An 18010-nucleotide genomic window follows, 5' to 3' on the forward strand; every position below is an offset into this window, starting at 1 on the left:
CTCTAATCAAAAGGAGCAAGCCTGGTGTGGGTTGTTCAGCAAATAGCAAACATCGCTGCATTCTACCACAATGGGTTCCGGGCTGCAAAAATAAAAGCACCTGCAAAAATAAGAGTTCTGCTTTCATTTCTATCACTCTGGCCATGGCCAAAGCGTCTGTGAGGTACACAGTATTGCACACGGATTAGCAGGTATGTGACGCACGTCACTTGGCCGTGCCCTCCCCCTGCCCAGGCTGGCTTCCGAATGAATGTGAACTAGGAAAATGTCATACACCTCTCCCCACACCGGAAAAGAAAAACAAGCTTTTCTTCCTATTATCCCACATCCTGTTGGCAAAACGTGTCCGGGACAATGATTGACAACTAGATTCTAAATGAGGATACAATAACAAATAATTTATTATTCGGGAGGTCTTTTACATCTAGTCTAGCTTCCTAAAATACGGTGGCATTTATTTTTATATCAATTTCCAGTGTGTACAAGTCAGGGATTCCTCCATTCCTGCTTCATTATGTGAGCAGTTTTAAAGTTGCAGAAGGGTCAGCCTTGGACATCAAACAGGTTATACTTTAGAGTTTCCTCCTACTATATTTTAGAACATTCTACTTGCTTGAAACAGTTCAGGTAAGTCTCAGATAAACACACATACACACAAATGGAATGTTTTAGCTCCTTGATCATCAGCAATAAAGAGTTGGGATATTTTAATTTGTAGCCAGGTTAAGCCATTGTTTGAAAATGTTGCTTGTGTCCGTTGTCACTCCAGGTCATTGTCTTCTCCACCGCTGTCATCCAGCCTGTTCAAAAGAAGCCGAAACCAACTTTTGCAGAAAGAAAATCAATTGCTGCTCTTTGTCTCCACCTCCCCCAAAGGATGATTTTTTTTTTTTTTTTCTGAGAAGATTCTTCATGTCCAGGCTGTGGAGACCAGAAGCAGGGCCAGTTTTAGCTCCAAGTGGACAGTTCGTTTATGCAATATCTGGCTTGAGATAATGAAAGGCACCTGTGAGGAAACACGCAGCTTTTTAGGTCAGGCTGGGACAATTCACAGTAAGGGGCAGTATCAGCTACAGGCTGACAATGTCATACTTAATACCGTGGTATCAAAGGATTGAGACTAATATTTTTATTCCTGAGACAAGTTTGACATAACTCTGTGTCCCTGGGATTATACCCCATGTGATCCTTGAGCTGACCTCATTAAGAACATGTGTTTGTAATGCCAGGGGTTATTTCATGTTGGCCAACCCTCATGTTTTACCTACTGGCAATCAGGTTTTATGTCTCAGCAATTAATAACCACAAGATGTTGTGGGCCTCAGTTAAGAAAATAATTATATAAGGGAGCCCTTACTGGAACAATCAGCTGGTCTTGCCACAAAATTGGTACTGGGATGTAAGGCTTAATGATTCCTCAAGCTCCCCCTTCTTAAGCAAAAGGTGAATTTATCTCCCTTCCAGGAGAGATCACCCCCTAGAAAGTCCAAGGCTTACTTTGTCCGTACTGCCCATATTGGTAGCCTGTGACAGGGTCCATACTGTAGCCTGTGGTGCTATAGGTGGGTGGACAATAGGACTGAGATGTTGGCAGACTGTCCAAGCTCTTCATATGGTCTAGTCTCTGACTGCAGCTGGCCGACACCGTGGTGGTAGGTTCCAGGCCCCCAGTGAGAGGGGAGAGCGCATAATCGGTCTGAGGCTGATGAGGTACCCCACCATGGTTGGTCAGGAGTCCCATTACCTAAAAGAGACAGTCAGGTTAGAAGACGTTAGCATGCAGGCAGGACCAGACGGTAGCCCAAGCTGAAAGAATAACTTGCACGTCCAATGTTTCTTTCTTTGGAAATCTGTTAAAGAGCTATTCCTGAGACTGTGACCTCGATTCAAAGTGGCAGCAATATTACATCATACCCAATGATAACATCTGATTGCAGTTTCAGAAAACAGGGGATGAGGGGGAGAAGGGAGGGAAAAGGAAAAGAAGGAAGGAGAGGAGGAAGAGAGACGGGGGAGATTACACCATATCCCCGTGATAAAATCAGACTGGAATTTCAAAGGAAAGAAAAGAAGGGACAGAGACAGAGAGAAATTATGTCTGTTCCTATACAGAAGTGTCTAACCATATATCACATCTGGAGGTTTCCCATGTAAGTTGAAATAGGCATTAACTTGTATTTTTTTAAAAAGTTGGGGGTTGGGGTGTCACTCAGTGTTACGGCACTTGCCTAGCATGTGCCAGGCTCTGGATTTGATCCCCAGCACTTCAGAAATGAAAGTTCAAAAAGTTAGGGCTGGGGGTGCAGCTCAGTGGTAGAGTGCTTGCTTAGCTTGCACAGGACCCTGGGTTCAATCCCTTCCAGCACAAAAGAAAAAAAAAAAATACATGAATCGAAATCAGGGTTTTGTGTATGTGTGTTTGAGACCCTTGTGTCCTCCCCTCTCAAGAAAGTTCCTCTCCTTGTTTTGACTATGCTTCTGCAATCAGAAACCCTTTGCCCTTCCCGGAGGCTTCCTTAAGCATTCCTCATCTCTCCCACTAGGTCTTGGTTGCTGAGCCACCTACTCTAGCTGGGGAGACCTCCGAGGGGTGCAGCCTGCTGCCTCTCCACACCACACCCAGCACCAACTGAACCAGCGGGTCAAGGACTCTCCAAGCAGCATCCTCCGTTACTTAAACATTCCGTTCTTCTCTAACCAACCTTTCCCATATAAGATGCGTTAAAAGACAAGCCAGAAAAGCAAACATGGTCTTTAAAGTTCAGTGTTTTAAATGACCCTGGTGAATACAACAACATAAAAGTCAAAAGCAGAAAACAGTGATCACAGAAGAACAGCTTTCAGATCCGCTGGGCAAAGTGTTCCCAAACTCACTGACCCTTGCAACACCTCATGTTGTAGAAGTAAGTGGGTAATTAATTTTGCAGCTGGAAAGTGACCACACAAGAGAGGAAGTGATTTTTTTTTCCCCATAAAAGCAACAGCAAAAGAAATCTGCTGAGTGAAGAGCCCTCAGAAAGCACAGAGACTGCAAAATTTTTAACTACAGGGGCCACAACTGCATGACAGGTCCGTAACAGTGCTGCAGCAATGAAAACTGAGTCCTGACTGCAGGCGCTGGTGCTGACTGCAAAGGCAATTCAGGCAACAGAGCTCTGGATGCAAGAGCCCCAGCGAGGTGGAGGTGTGGGAGCCAGTCTCGCATCCCAGAAAGCATTCTAGCTCAAATTCAAAATCAAGGACTCCATAGCTTCTTTTGGGAAAGGTTTGCATAATCTTATAGCTAAATAACTTCTTCTTGAACTAAAGCTTTTAACTGATCCATTTTCAATGAGCCCCCAGAGGCCAGGGGAGGGGGAGATAGTCACCAACTTCTGCAGGTTATCCTCTAGCAGGTCCCTGCCCCCTGCGACCCTCTCTTTCACTGGCATGACTGCATGGGTCCACAGGTGGGAGGGTGGGAGCAGATGATATAGCAACAGTGTGTCCAAATTTTGAAAGATACTCCAGGGATTTACATTTTCTTGAGATAGGTGGTAAAAGAGCTCTTTTGAAATCTCTGAAAATTAGTTATAGTCTCAAAATTAATGATTGGTAGCAAAGCATAGTTTCATGCAATTGCAGGAAAGTGAAAGTCACACCATAAAGTATCAACTGGCTGCACAGCTCCAGGAAGAAGAATGACTTCCTGGATGTTCTCTCCACTACCTGGTTCCTGCTCCTCCTCTTCCACCACCCCCACTCCCACTGCCTTCCTTGAACTTCTACAGATAATTTTATAGTGTATACTTGGAAAATTCACAGACTTCCCTAAGTGGGGTTTTATATGATGCTGGGCATGTATAGGCACCAAGCCAAATCCGTCAATGCCTGAAAATCTTCAGTTAGCAGCTATAAGAAATCCACTTTTTAACTATTTATCATTAAAAGAAGAACTTAATGCCAGATCGTCTCAAGAGCAATACAGACAATTATACATTGTACAGTTAAAAGATGCACAAACTTCACTTGCTATATTAATTTACTAAACACTTTATCTTGACTCAGCCTTGGTACATCTATTTTTAAAGTCTTTAAAACCAAGGTCGTTGAATGCCAAACAGACTCCTTTCAAATCAAGGAGCACATCTTTGTGTGTTGGTCTGGTGAGCAAGAATGGACAGGAAAATTAAGAACACAGAAAATGTGAGTTTTTAATGAAAGTAGATAATGACAAAGGGGGATATGGTGCTGTAAATAAGCTGTATTGAGTAAAATGCAAGCACTTAGAAAAAGCAGTTTTGTAACTCCATCAGTCCAAAGAGGAGGGTACCGTGGATTAAACTCAGGGGCACTCGACCACTGAGCCACATCCCCAGCCCTACGTTGTATTTTATTTAGAGACAGGGTCTCACTAAGTTGCTTAGTGCCCCACTTTTGCTGAGGCTGGTTTTGAACTCACAATCCTCCAGCCTCACCCCCTCCTTGGGTCACTGGGATTACAGGCATATGCCACCACACCTGGAGAGAAATATTATAGCTGTACAGCACAAAGCAGGATTTTATTCAGAACATGCACACTCTTCCATGAGCTATACATGTACATTGTGATACATCTTTTAATCCCCTGCCACACAGTTCTCATTTGCATAATTTCGAATGCAGCAATAACTTTGTCCATGGGGAGAAAACAAAAACAGGAGGGTCCTAAAAGAGAAGAAATAAGCTCTTCCCATAGGCCAAAAAAGTCACCTGATGGTGATGTTCACTTAGCAACCTTTTGCAGTTGTTGCATTTGAAAACTTTTTAGAACAGAATTTAACCTTGAAATATGTCTTTTGGAGGATGGTGGAGACACAGTACTATCTTCAAGGCCATATTTGGTAGTTCCTCAGAGGTTCCCAGGCAAAGTGATTTTAGAACCCAGCAAAGGTTCCCACTTCAGTGAGAGACTTCAGTTCCATAGCCCAGAATCTGCAGCAGCTGATCCCAGGGGAGAAAGAAGATCTGGGACCAGGCATCTTTGATCCCCATGACTTCCTCGGACAGCCCAGAGACAAGACATTCTCCCACAAATGTCTGCCTATACTATGACTGTCACATATTGTATATAATCACTATCTTAAAATTTGTTTAGGAAGAAGGGAGGGGACATTAATACCTCCCCACATTTGGTCTGAAATTGAAATTAATAAAACTATCATGTGATTTATTTCAATATTTCACACCAAAATAAACTTGAGAAATATTCCATTTTCATAATCTGTCATTTAAAAGTTAAAAAGGAAATCTGTGTGAGGGACAGAGAGTGAATATATCAATAAAAAAAATGCATTACTTTCCCTTAACATAATTTAAAACCTCAAATCTCTATGGAAGGGTTCCATTACACTTTTATGTATGTTTCTTTAAAAGCTAATTCATATTTCATGTGGTTCAAGGGAAGCTATGGAAATTTCTTTTTGCCCACAAAGTCTGTAAATGAGTTTCTTAGAACTCCACGATATGGTTTTGGAGTGTCACCCCGTCATATTTTCTTCTAGGAATATTGTCAGGATTTCTTTCATACAAGCTTTTCCTGAAGCAATTGGTTATTCAAATCCTAGAATAAAATCTTCATCTGTTGTAAAGTGGACTTTTTCCCCTCTCAAATCATCAGCAAGATATTTCTACTACAGGGCTGGCATTTTTTCTGTTTTTTGTTTTCTTGTTTTTTTTTAATTGGGGGTGGGAGGAAAGCACAATTGCCTGGTTTTCATAAACAATTTCAAAGGAAATGAAACAAATTCAAGGCTACTCAGTTCTGCCTCTTGAAGGCTGACCACATCCTTATGACATGCCAGGGAGATCTACAAGATGCAGCAGACACAAAGAGCTTCCCTTTAAATAAAGATCTCTGGTGTCCCACCAGAAGTGGACCAGGAGACTCTTTGGCTATTTTCACTTTTAGTTGTGTACAGCCCTTAATCAAGGCATATAAAAAAAAAAATCTATTAGGCAGTTTTCTAAACTGTTACCTCCAAAATGCATCCCAGACACAGCTAATTGTTACATGGATGAAAGTGAAAAATAAAGTGAATGCCTTGGTCTCTTGTGCTCACACTTCTTCTGCCAGTTCCTCTGTCGTTTCCATTATTAGAGACATTTCCCGATGATCTCTTTAAAACTCATTCTCAAGTTTCAGAATTCCAAATAGGTTGTTTATATCTTGATTGGAAGATTATATGGTTCAGGAAAAACTAACTCTTTACAATTGTTTCATGCCGTATTTCTCTTGAATTAATTTTCCTATTGTGAGATTAAATATAAAAGATAAAAAAAAAAAACTACGGACTGAATTAAGATCTACATTGAAAATGATGTGTCTGGAAAATATTTGTCTTGGCACAAGCATTATGGTTTTGCCATCCGTTGAAAGTGCTCAGAGTTTATCCGAAATCTAACATGACTTAGCAAATTAGGGTGTGTTTCAGGACGCTTCTTTCCCCTTTGCCAGAATCTTGGTCCGTGTCTTTATTCTCTTCCTTGTTCTTGAATGAGCCGTTGTTCTTCTGGCTTAACATTTGGTAGCAGGAGCAGGGGTCATGGCTCAGTGGTAGAAAGCTTGCCTAGCAGGCACTGGGTTCGAGTCTCAGCACCACATACAAATAAATAGATGTCCACTGACAACTTAAAAAAAAAAGGGTACTGGAAAAAGTTTTTTAAAAATTTAATAGCAGTATCTCTTTAAAACACCATCGTGCATAACAGCTTTGCATGATGTAAAGAGATTTTTTTTTTTTTAGCCCTCTGCCCTTCCCTCCAAAAGTTTACTGACTACATATTTTTCTCTTTAGATATAATTTATTCCCACAACCAGAGGAAAAAGTCAAATGTTTAACAAGTGCTTTTTGCCAATATGGGTATTACTGGAGTCAATGGTTAAATTTCATGGACTATGTCTTTGGAACTGAAAAGTCTCCATTTAAACAGCTGAGACTTTCCCAAAATGTCTTCAGGTTCAAATGCCTTAGGAATTATCCTGCAGTTGATTAGCATCAAAATAATTAGATTTTTGGTTCTGTCTGTCTGAAAGCTGTAAGAGGGAAGTTGCCTGAAGGCAGAACTTTTCTCTTAAGGTATGTATGGTGACCTTCTAACCCATCCTCAGAGTTAGGCAGAGCTGACCTTTACCTAACTAGAAAGAAAGTCAGTGCATGCAAAGCACGCAGCCGAGTCGGTCCTTAGTCCCCATTTTAGGAGTAGCTTGTTTGATGCATGGTGAAAGGGAATGCGTACCAGACAAGTGTGGTTCATACGCAGCATACATTTCCAAGCTGCATTTGTGAACAGTACAGTAAGAATTTTCTCAGTTAAACGCCACCAAATACATATGCATTCATCTCCGTCCTCTGGAAATAAATTTTATTTTATCAATTTCTTAGAGATGCATAAGAGAGCTAAAATGTTAAATTTTTAGCAATATTCTTTTTTGGTTGTTATTTTTCTGGGTTTTTGTTTGGTTTGGGTTTTCGTTTTTGTGGTACTAGGGATGAAACCTGGGGGCTTATGAATAGCAGGTAGGTGCTCTACCACTGAGCTACGTCCCCAGCCCAGCAATATTCTTCAGAGTCCAATGACTGGAATATAAATCTTGGCAAATAATTAGCAAAGAAGTGACTTGCGAGAGATGTTTGACTGTATGTATATGTGTGTGTGTATACATATATATATAAAAAAGTACACGTATATATGTACACATATATATATACTTATTAAGTTCACTTCCAGTAAGTGATGAACACATCTACCTATTATCAATACAACAAAGCCCACCAAGAAAAAGCTCATTCCACCTAAATAAAAAAGTATGCCAGTTAATACAATGGGTATTTGACTATGTTAAACACATCATGGTCATAATAAAATTCTCATGTGTTTTAATTCATTTACGCATGCCTGCATTTAATATGCTTTGAGACCATGTCTACAATTAATATGATTTATGAGAAAAGAACATGTGCAATTTTGGGGGTACACCATACACAATTTTTTCTCCTATGAATGGAAAAATATAAGAAAATGGCTCAAGGAAAAATCGTTGGCCCATAGCACATTAAGATGGACTGACAGAGCCCTGAGTAAACTTGGGGGAGTTAATGATATCCTCTTATCTGACCCTGACACATTTGCAGCATGTAATTTACAGAAGCTCTGTCCAGGGAATCTTGACAAATGCTCCTAAGGACGTCAGGGCAATGTTCCATGCTAATGTAAAACAGATGTGGGTCAGATACCCCCATTCATCACTTAAGCAGAGTCTCAAACTCTTTCTGGGAGGAATGACATTACCTGCTGTTAACTCTTCTCCTTTCAGGAAATTTCTCACAAACACAGTAGCCCTCTAAAGTCTATATACTCAAACCCATCACCGTTTCAAAAACCCATCTGAGAACATGACTGTGGAAAATCAAACATATCTTGCTTTCATTTCATGACTACTTCAGGACATGTTTGCTCACTATTAACTGACCCTTTGGAACTTAGGATGCTAAATACAGAAAGAAACAGGTTCTATGCTTGGGCATCCCATAAGACTTTAATGAGTTGGTATTTGAAAATTTCTAATTGTCCATAAACTAAACCTGCATTTAAGAAAATGCAGAACTGATTCACCTTAATGATCATCCTTAATGCAAACCTTGTTGAATGTTAACTGTGAAGCTCTGGCTGAGGCTCACAAGTAGCCTAATAAACCTGAAACACACGTCACCTTTTAGTAAGAAGGGCTTCCGTTCTGTCCCTCCCAGGCTGAGAATTTTGGGCCACGCTATATTCCTTTTCCCCTAAAACATTCCCCTCCACCCAACACCCAACGGCATGGAGGGCAGACACTCTGAGCTACTAAAGAAGGAAACTAGTTTTCCAGTTCAACAAGGAAATTTCTTCTTTCATCCAGACCATGTATAACGTAGGCAAAGATTTCTGCGGTGCTCCCAAGTCAGTGACACAAGATTCCTTCTACCAAACACCTGAAGACTACCAAAAAGATACCCTGCAACCCTTCTCTTCATGGGAAGGAAGGTGCATCCTTTAGATAAAGAAAAGAATCCACTAAAGAGATGCTGATTTACGGATACTACCAATCAGTAGATGTCAGGAAAAAAAAAAAAATTCTAACCAGGGAAGGTAGAGGATAGTCTTGCTAAAGTCTAAGAGTGAACTTGCTCTTTAGGAAATGCACTGGGGTCTGAAGGTGGAATGAGCATTCACTTAAGATGCCTGGAACCTGTAGCAACTCTACAAATGTGAGCCCACATCTGAGAACTCGGTCTTCCAGGAGCCAGAAGCAACTGTGCAACCAAGTGAAAATCCTGTCTGCCTCAATTCCACCCCACACCTGACTGAACCAAGAATGCCGCTCTGTTGTCTTTGGCCACTCAAAAACCTGCTGGTGTTCCTGAGCCTAAATTCAGTGGGAGCTGTGTCTACTGCTGCACAGGCAACTCCACAGGGCCCTCAGCAAAGTCACTTATGTAGTTCTGTGATCTGCAGAAAATGAAGTCTGCTCCTGCCGATCTTAATGAAATAAAATTTTCATAATCTTGTGATTAAAAGAATGATCCCCAACTGTTAAGTCAAAATCACTTAGATGATCCCTTCCTTTCCAAAACCGTTCTATTGCACCTGTCATTTCAGCCGCCTTTGTCCTTCTCTGGTGAGAGGGAAGCATCGCTGGGCCCCACATTCTCTTGTCTGTAAGTTACATTCAATTCAAATGCAGTATCTTGTATTACAGAAGATGGATGGCATATTTTAATGTCTCTGTCAATATTATATTTCAATAAAAACAAGAATTAGACCAAGAACACAATACGCCAGTCGGCTCCCTTCCCACTCTTGGCCCGTGCCATGGAGGATGGTCGGCTCTTGTTTTTGTTGTGGTGGGTCCTCGTGTTATTATTATCCCAGGTGCTCAAACATAACCAGTTTTAGAGCATTGTTTTTCCACGGACTATCTCATCTAAGCACACTAAAATTACTGCATTCTGAATGAACATCAGTTGGAGTCTTTAAACTGCCGAGGTGGAATTCTTGAAAACACCCCTATTCACCAAGAATCTGCCTTTCCTTCTAGGTCACTGTTTCCACATTTGCTTTATTTGTCAGAGACAAACAGAAGAGTAATTTTTGTCAGAGGTCTGCATGATCATTTTAAATAAACAACAATAAAATCCCTACTTTACCAAAAAAACACTTAAATTTGCTAGGTCCTATGTTCCTCAATAGTGTTCTATGGGACAGTTCCTTTTTAAGATTTTCCAGGTTAAGCAAGAAAGTGAAACAGAAGGTAAGATAGTTTGAACAACTCACCTGAGCTAGTGGGTAGCCTGGAATCCAGTGCTTTGGACCTTGGGGCTCTCTTCAAGATGACTCGCACCCAGGCTGCAGCCAATTCACCACTAAAGAATTTCTCTCTCTCTCTCTCTCTCTCTCTCTCTCTCTCTCTCTCTCTCTCTCTCTCTCTCTGTCGCCCTCCCTCTCCCTCTCTCTCTCTCTCTCCCTATCTCTCTCTCTCTTTGGTGCCAGAATTGAACCAGGGGCACCTTATCACTGAGCTGCATTCCCAGTTCTTTGTATTTTCTATTATTTTGAGACAGGGTGTCACTAAGTTGCCCAGGCTGGCCTGGAACATGCAATCCTTCTGCTTCAGCCTCCTGAGTCCCTGGGATTACAGGCATGTGCCACTGCATCCAACAAAAATTCTCTTTTTTTTACCTTATTTGCCTTATCTGAAGTTAAATGCCTTATCTAAGGCAAAACTTGAGAGTGTGGTATTCAACAAAGGGGCTCCACAATCAAGTTGGAGAACACTGAGTTAAACAAAAGTAAACAGTTTTCCATAACTTCAGGACTTGTCAGAGCCTTTAGTAGGCACCAGGACCCTGATAGATAAAGGCATATGATTTGTGACTTTCATCTAATTGTGCATTCAGAATACTTTTCCCCAAAACCACTATTCCAAGGAGCCCACTTTGGGGAATAAGCCTTTATTATGAGGTTCAGCTTGGCTTCTGGGTGTCCAAAAATGATGACGATACAATTCTATTCCTCCTGAACCTCATTATCAATGGGAATGGGAATGAAGGCATTATAATAGAGTATCATGTAGAGTATATTTTAACAGATGTCAAGACAGTCGTGTGGCATCTACAGAAGCTAAAACAAGAAACTCCGCCTGCAAGAGCTGGGGAAGGAAGGACTGACCCCAAGCTGGAATTTTTCCCATGGAGTCACACAAATAGAGGATCAGTTCCAGAGGGGGCATTTATGAATCTCAGAACAGATGCAATCGTTTAACTGAATTTTTTAAGTGCAAACTGCCCCAAATGAGACATTAGGATTTTGTGAGAAAAAAAATAGTCATTTCTTGAAATAATACTTGCCTCCTTCATTAGCTCAACCTGAGAGTTAGCTGCACAGCCATCTCACAGTGATGTATAAATACCACCTGGGATCCTACAGAAGGCACTGGCTCTAATATTAAGTTAGGAACAGAAAGACAAAGAATACAACTTTCACTTATATGTAGGAGCTCAAAAGTTGATCTCAAAGAGGTAGAGAATAGAATAGGGGTTAGCAGAGACTTGGGAGGGCATTTGGGAGGGAGGAATGGAGAGAGGACAGTTAATGGGGACAGGAGTGCAGCTGGATAGAAGGAATAACTTCCAGTGTTCCACAGCACAACTATGATTGACAACACTTTGTTGAGTATTTTAAACTAGCTGGTAGAGAGGATTTTGAATGTTTGCAACCCAAGAAATGATATAGCTTGAGATGATCGACCCTCCAGTTACCCTGTTTGGATCATTACATGTATTGTAACGTCACACCATACCCATGTGCCAATTAAAAGCAAACATAGTTTTCAAACAGCACTATCTCAAAGGCCTCCCAGTTTGCCATTTTTTCCATTGATCAGCAAGGACAATGGAATTGCTAATCCAAGAAACTCTTGTTTACTGACCTCAAGCTAAACGTCAAGAGTAATTTTTAAGTATTCTACTGTACTTTGAAAAATATACACCTCTGATGAAACCCAGACTGTTTTGCAGAGGCAGATTCTTTAGAGGGGAAAAAAACACAACAAAAAATAGTACACAACTAATGACCGAATCAAGTCTCCTGTGTCCACAGTACAAAGCACACATTCAACCCCTAATTGAATAAATATGCAAGTATTCAGATTTCTGTAGATATTGCCATTTTGCAAATGCAGTAAAAAATTAAAAGCTTTACATTGCATTCCAACCACATATAAAGGGTTGATTCAGACCATTGACCTTGCCGTAGAATCTACCACAATTTTTCTGTATATTACTGACTACAAAGAAAAACTTTTTATTCTAGTAGCTTAGTTATAAACTAAGCAATCATACTCAATTTTTTTCTGCTCAATGGCTAGAGGAATTCAAATGAGCCTAAACACCATGGGGTTGTAGCAGTTGATTTGTCCAACATACAGAAGAGCAGAGCTGACACCATTTCTATTTAAATAAACTCAGCAGACACACACAAAAAAGTTAATTCAGCAGGAAAGATTTTCTTGTGGCTCTCTTCAGCAGCATGATGTAACATGCAGTGATTGGTTGCTGCTTCCTTCCTTTCTGCAAAAAGGAGATCGGATCCAAGTCACTGCTACTCTTAAAATCCTCCAGATCCAACTGACTCAAGAGGCTACAGTCAAAGCCTACAGAAAGGGGGCTCCCTCATATTCTTTAAGGGTAGCAACCCCAGCCTTCAGAACAAACCAAAGGCTCTAGGTCAATCCAGCCTACACAGATTCAACAAATGGAAAAGCAAGGCTTTTCAAGCAAGGTTTGTTCCGTTTCAAGAATAGAACATCTTGAAAGAGCAGTATGGCAGACTGGGCGTGCAAATGGCCCAGGGTTCTTCTGATGTAGCTGGCACGGGCTCATTTTTGTTTGTAAACATCCTTGAACCTTTGTGAACATGTGAGATTCCTCAAGTCCTGGAAATGAGCTCATATGCTGCTCTAGGAAAGGAACAAAATGACCCTGGAGCTTTTGAGAAGCTGCTGCTTTGGTACGGAATGTCTGACCCAGCTTTGTTTGACACCCAACAAATCTCTTTAATCAAAATCACTCCTCTTTCTTCCACAGATGAATCTCTGGAAAGTGTAAAGGGAAGGAAGTGCCTCCTTTGGGAAATAGGTTGGTGGCCGGCCACCTGCTCGTCTGGCTCTTCGCAATGATAAAAGGTGGGCAGAGGGCATGGGATTTGTCAAATGGACAAAACAAATGGCTGACCCACAAGACCAGCAGCAAACAGCTCCTGGATGTGTGCCCGAAGATGTCAGTAAAATTTCTCTGTTGAAACAGGAGCTGGCCGTACCACCAGAGTAAACCTTACTGCTTTTACCTGAATCGACAGCACAAGAGGACAATGGATTTACATGCAGAGTGAAAAAGACCTTCACTGAAACATATGAAATGGAAAAGTACCCATGGCAACCATTTTTAATCGTCCTTTTTTAATGAATGTCTCCCTTGTTCACATCGTCCATGGACAAACAACCATCATCTTGCCTTGCAGCTAAAGAATTTGAGATCATTTGTTAACACTGTGGTCCAAAAAATGACAAGGAAAATCAAAAGCAGTCTTGAGTTTTGTGTACACATATTAACACTTAACTGCTTCACCCTAATAAGTTTCAGGATTAACAAATGTTTGTCAAAAGAAACTGTGCTGAGCAACTGAAATCTAATTTGAAATGGAACCAGGAGAGTCTAATACATATATGCATGAAATGGAGAAGCAGCCTAATAAGCGTAGCTGACACCAAATATGCAATTTACATACATTACACACTAATAATCTCAATTTTAATATTATTCTTTAAAGGCAACTGGATGGGTGGTTGAGTTAAAGGTTTCCTTTTGTAAGATGTGAATAAGAACAGAAGTTGATCCTGGCGTCTTCTGCCATTAACCACCATCTCGTTAGTACAAAGGGTCTGTTCCAGGGAGGGCATCTCAACACTACAAGGTCATGAGCATTCAACCAGACTTAGACGAATGGTCAATAAACTTGATGAGATCTGCAGACCTACTCTTTGTTCCTGAGGTGCTGAGTGGCAAGCAAACATTCAAGCATCTTCAAGCCTGGTACACAAATCTTTATGAGACTTTTTTCTTTCCTCAGTAGATTATCCATGAAATAGGACAGGTGTACTGGTTATTCAATTACATCTTATCCAAGACCTGGACAAAATTTGAAACGAGGCCTCTGAGCATAGCTCTTACCATGGGGATTTATTAATAACAGTTAAACATTCTCTAAAACAAAAGCCTTTTTTTTGTAATTTAAGCCTATTTTCTTATATTTTCATTGGTTTCACTCATAAACCAGAAACTAAAATCTGCCCATCTGCTCGAAACACAAAATGTGTTCATAATAATCCAGATTTATACCAAATGTATTTTTAAGTATTGCTGAATGGAGAGGTACTCAAAATTTACAGCCTCTGAGGTTGCAAACAGGACTTCCTCTTTCTGAGAAGGAAAAGGCTTAAAATGAGTGTAGGAAGGGATCCGAAGGCTTCTTGGGTATCAAATGGCTCCGTTGGAAAAAAAAAATGTCAACGATAGAAGAGTAAATGAATCAAAACCATATGGACCAAATTTTCCCTAAAATACACAGTTTGAAAAATTAAGGAGGAAAAGTGCTTGGCAAAAATGTGTTTTAGGTTTTACCAAACCCAAAACATTTGAAGAGTCATTTGCAATGGTTGACGAACCCTAAATTCAGCCAAGTGGCCCCATTTTTGTACACTATAGAACAATAGAAAGGCTTCCCAGGAGCATGGAATCCACTAGTACTATATTTCACTTGGGAAATCACTGGAAGCTGTCACCAAAGAACTGTGGAGTTTGTAGAAGGGTGTAGAGGGTAGAGGTGGGGCGTGAAATGATAAAAGTTTGTTAATTTCATTGGCTTTGTTTTAAGGGTTTGGCTATGTGTGTTTGGGGGTAGGAAGCAGTGTGGGTCATATTTCTTGCCTAGGAAAGTTAATTAGAAGAACATGGGCCAAATGTTAATTGGTCTCATGTCTTAAGCATGTGGTAGCTTTTCCTGGCACTCCATATTCAAAGACCGCTCCCTGTCCCTCCTGCACAGGCTGGAAGGTACTGGTAACACACTGTCTACGGATCAAGGAGAAATAGGTCTTTATTTCCCCCACATTTTGTGTTGTCCCTGCAATAAGAGAACATGTAGTTCAGACAGCTAATCTGAGAAAATAGAAAATATTGGGGTTTTATAGCCAATCCCCCTACCTTGCCCATCACTAAAGATCTCATCTCAGAGAGTCCCTGTTGAATCCAGCCTTTAGTGGAACTGGAAGCCCAGCCCTCCATTCGTGAAGCTCTTCCACCATGATTGCAAGAAAAGCAGGCCAAACAGCAGTACTAGAACCCACAGAAGCTTCTCAGGACATTATGCAACCCCTGGCAGAGACGAGGAACTAAAAATATGTAATTTGTGTTCACAGAAGAATTAGTAGCAACTAGGAGATAGGTTTAGCTCTTAACCCTGCCAGGAACTCATTCTGTCATTTAGATGAGTGTCTTGTCTTGACCTCAATTTTCCCACAAGTAAAATGGGAATGTTCCCCAGATAGTTGCTGATTAATTGATAACAAAGAAAAACTGCCAACAATTAAGTTGCCCTCTTATTACTTTCAGCAATTCAGAGGAAGGATATGACCCAAGTTTCTTGTCATTTCTTGTTTTTCTGTCCTGCTTTGCTTTGTTTTTGGTATTCTGAGATTTAGCCTGTCACAGATACAGGACAAGGGGTGGCTACACTCTTTGACCATCTGGACAGGTGTGAACTCTCCAAATCATTGTTTCCCACCGACGTCCATGAAGCAGAGGCCTTCCCTGAGGAAAGGCCTAGAGATGTCTAGGAAGCATCATTTGGCAAAGGACTCTGTTTCTGAGCTTTAAGAGAATCTTTGCCAGAGGGACATGTTAGAGACACCAAATGAAAACCAACTATTATCCACGCACACACACAGAGGAATCATCTGACTATCTTTATGGTATGTATTATTCCATGACCCCCCACACACACACAAAAAAAACCAACTAGAAGGTCAAGTCTATGATGGTTCACACACAGTCTAGCTCATGATTTCCAAGTGATCAACAATACATCAATTTCAATGATGCCAGAGAATGCATCAAATAAAATGCACAAATATTTTTAACATATCAGGTAGCTTAGCTTCCATTGAAGAGATCTGCAATGAACAGACCATCATGACTCATGAAACTTCATATTCACTTCTGTGACAAACTGTAAAGGCAGAGAAAAGGCAAGACATAACATTACATACACTACCACCTCAATCATGTTTTTTGAAAAGGTGCAAGGACCCCAGAAAGTTAGAAGTTGATATGCAAAAATATTAACAGTGCCCTCTGTTAATTCTCTGGGAGAATTTTTTTCTGCTCTAAGGATATTTTAAATTTTTTTCCCATTTTTATGAAAAAGCATGCAATGTTTTTATTACTGGAAGAAGTTAAGAGATTAATGGAAATGAGATTTAGCAAAATATAGTCTAGCCAGGCACACTGGCACACACCTGTAATCTCAGCGACTCGGGAGGCTGAGGCAGGAGGATTTCGAGTTTAAAGCCAGCTTTAGCAACGGCAAGGTGCTAAACAACTCAGTGAGACCCTGTCTAAATAAAATACAAATAGGGCTGTGGATGTGGCTCAGTGGTCAAGTGACCCTGAGTTCAATACCTGGAACGAAAAGAGAAAAAGAGAAAGAAATTGTATAAAGTAACCTGAACCTAAAAATTTAGAAAAGTACTCTCTACTAAATTATTTTAAAATATAACTAAAATCCTCTGCCCCTGTTTTGTCATAAAACCTGTTTCCTCTTCACTGAGTATGTGCTGTAATGAATGAGATCTTAGACCAATCACCAGGAATCCTGGAATCTCGTTCCAATTCCCTCCCTATTAGTCCGTGGCTGGCAGAGGGTCACAATCTCTTTGGGCCTTAGTTGAACCGTCTGCATAACAGATGACCAGAGAGAAGTGGAGCAGGTAGAAGAGGAGGTGGAGAAGAAAAGGAGAAGCCACGATCACAACACAAATTCCTTGTTGGCATCTTCTGATCCAACGTGTTAATCAGCACTTCTCTATAATAAGCAGTAACAAAAGAGTCACCGCTCTTTTTTATTTTCTTTTATTTTTTTTCCTTTAGTCCCCCCTTCTTCAGCTAACAGGTAAACCATGTTATGAGACATAGGTTCTTGCTTCCAATTTTTCTTTACACTATTTTTAAGAAAGCCTAAATCAAAACTAGTACAGGCACCGCTGGTCTACACGGAGGCATTTGGGAGAAGTGATAAACTCCAACAGCTACAGAAACCTGAGTTCCAATCCCAATTTTTCTACACCATTAACTTGTAACTACTTTCGGTGAGATAGACTCCTTCCTTGTCTTGTTTTCCAAATTCGCCTGAAGAAATAAGAAGAAAATTTATCTTGTTTATCTCTTTCCTTACTCATTGGCAATGCTACCAGAACTAAAACAACACAGGATCCTAGTGGTGATTTTAGGCAGAAATATGTAGTAGAAACACAAAAAATCCTGGAGAGTTGCAAGGTAAGAAGTAAGGAATTAATGTAATATGTAAGATATAGTAAGGAAAAGTTGCCTGTAGAATTTTCCATTGCTTCCATCAAATGATTCTACCCTACCACCAACTCTGATCTCTGCCAATCTTCTTGAAGTCAAGGATTAGCAGCTGGAAGTTCAGGTTCTAGTAATTCCACTTACATAATACCTATTTAATACACTTATCATTGCATCCAAGATGATATAATACAAGAAACTAGCTGTGTCCACTTACAGAATCCAAATTCTTATTCTCTTCCTTATGACCCACTAAAATGAGTTCTAAGAAATGCCAGTGGATTCCTACCTCTCACCTTACAGAAGCAGCTAGG

General features: G+C 40.6%; 1 protein-coding gene across 3 annotated transcripts in view; it reads right to left on the minus strand.

Moving 5' to 3' along the window:
* Positions 1-377: 377 nt before the first annotated feature.
* Pax3 (paired box 3) overlaps positions 378-18010 on the minus strand; it is a 91043-nt gene continuing 73410 nt past the window's right edge. For 2 of the 3 annotated variants that reach the window (XM_047545776.1, XM_047545775.1), the window contains exons 8-9: positions 1498-1744; positions 378-1006 (exon numbers count right to left, since the gene is read on the minus strand). In XM_047545776.1, coding sequence (XP_047401732.1) covers positions 972-1006; positions 1498-1744 — 282 coding nt within the window. In that variant the 3' untranslated portion in view covers positions 378-971. The remainder of the gene's footprint in view (positions 1007-1497; positions 1745-18010) is intronic. The other variant, XM_047545777.1, reaches the window with a different exon arrangement.

This window comes from Sciurus carolinensis, chromosome 3, assembly GCF_902686445.1.
Source record: "Sciurus carolinensis chromosome 3, mSciCar1.2, whole genome shotgun sequence".
NCBI lineage: Eukaryota > Metazoa > Chordata > Mammalia > Rodentia > Sciuridae > Sciurus > Sciurus carolinensis.